At 38.3% G+C, this 1,720-nt stretch overlaps 1 protein-coding gene across 1 annotated transcript in view; it reads left to right on the top strand.

The window, feature by feature from the left end:
* The window catches only part of LOC101860226 (tctex1 domain-containing protein 1), a gene marked incomplete at its 3' end in the record, with an annotated part of 7,201 nt that extends 5,586 nt beyond the window's left edge, over positions 1–1,615 (top strand). Inside the window, 1 exon segment of the mRNA XM_005091175.3 lies at positions 1,491–1,615. Coding sequence (XP_005091232.2) covers positions 1,491–1,615 — 125 coding nt within the window.
* Positions 1,616–1,720: the final 105 nt, after the last annotated feature.

Here is a 1,720-nt window from a genome sequence, read left to right as displayed (position 1 = left end):
GCTCTTGAACATTGACGTCACAGCAGTCAATCCACTAGGCAGACATCTGAAGAGGACTACTGGCCGAGAGTGATCGTATCAGTTTACAGTAAAACAACATGCGAAGTCTTTTGTTCATGCATGCCTATAAGCGGGCCAAGTACGTCATCCGACACCCGGAAAAGAGCACCCCCACACCAGTTCCACACCCTCCCAATATAATATAATCAAATTATTGCTTCGCTCACTTATAAATCAGTTGGTCAAATTTGTTAAGTTGTTAAATAAATGATAAATAAATAAATACTTATGAAACGAATATCACAGCATGTGCTTGTACTTGTACCATGCTAAAACAACCGTGACGAATGGTGGGGATTGCTTTCAGTAAACAGGGAGAAACGACCTTTTGTCCAAATAAATGCGCAGGTGGCTGGAGGGCGTCACTGGTGGATCTTACTTCTCTCCCACCCCACCCCCAAAACCCCTTTCTTGTTTCTTTCTATTTAGCTTTTCCCCTGCACTTAATGGTTCGTCATTATGCCCATGTGCCTCACTTTCGGAAAACCAGAAAAGGTGTGCCCATATTTACGGTTTTGATAAAGCCATAGACTTGCACTATTATAAAAGCACAAATCTATTGCTAGAGCCAAAGATCCTATAATGTGGCATAGGATTTTTGCCAAAGCCAAAAAGTAAGTCAAATCAAAGCAGACCCAAATGTTTCCGGGCGCACCGGTGCGCACCACTGTGTCGAAAGATAATCTGAGTTATAGAAGAAGAAGGCACCCAGTGATGCGAAATAACATCCACACTGACAAAGTCAGTCCTGGTTAACATACCGGAAAGGGTACTTCTTTACAGCCAAAATTACCTCCCGCCATGTGTATAGATTTGACGGTATCCTTTGATTGTCTGGTCGAGTTGAGAACAATGTTTTTCACGGGTGAGCGCAGTAACTACAGCGGCGACAACGATAATGAGATAGAACAATAGTGAACGCCAATTGTCGCTCTCGTTCAGGAAAGTCTGTTGTACATTCACAACTTGTTTTTATAACCAGCAATCAATGTTAATTAGTTCCTCTTTGTTGGTTGAAAATAAATGTACAACTTAACTTATTTTTTTTTTTACATATTATAGTTTGGTAGCTTTTTTATATTTCGTTTTATTTTTTAGTTAACATAACAGTTTTTGTTTATTAAATTAAAAAATTTTCTTAGTGGTTGTTTTTACTTTTTATTCCTGAAAATTCATAAGAAAGTAATTACAAAGCTCAAAACCCGTGTTGTTTGTTTTGGGTTTTTTTTAGGGGGGTGGATGGTCTGTTATTAAATTTTAAATTTTTAAATTTAAATTTTCTTTCTTTCTTTCTTATTTTTGTTAGCTAGGTTCACATTTATATTCTGTTTTCGGGTTCGTAGTCTTTAAAAAATTTTTTTATAACATTATTCTTATCGGAGAAAGTCCATATTTTAACCCAGTTTGTTGCGGATTTTGTTTTCTCTCAGGTGATTGCCGGAGTGTTTGAACATTATTTGCAAGGCAAGAAATACGACCCTAAGGTGTTCCCAAGACTCATAAAAACATTAACAGAACTAATCCGGGACAGGGTGAAAATGCAAGGCTTAGACAGGTGATTACCCCCGCCAAGGTATCATTACTCTCTGTCTTCGATTTATTTCTCAATCTTTGTGCCCCGACCCACTCCACAATCTATCTCTATTTTCCGCCCCTCCCC

The sequence above is a fragment of the Aplysia californica genome, unplaced genomic scaffold (genome assembly GCF_000002075.1).
Source record: "Aplysia californica isolate F4 #8 unplaced genomic scaffold, AplCal3.0 scaffold00026, whole genome shotgun sequence".
Taxonomy (NCBI): domain Eukaryota; kingdom Metazoa; phylum Mollusca; class Gastropoda; order Aplysiida; family Aplysiidae; genus Aplysia; species Aplysia californica.
The sequence above is the reverse complement of the archived record's forward strand: the minus strand, read 5'-3'. Positions and strand labels throughout refer to the sequence as shown.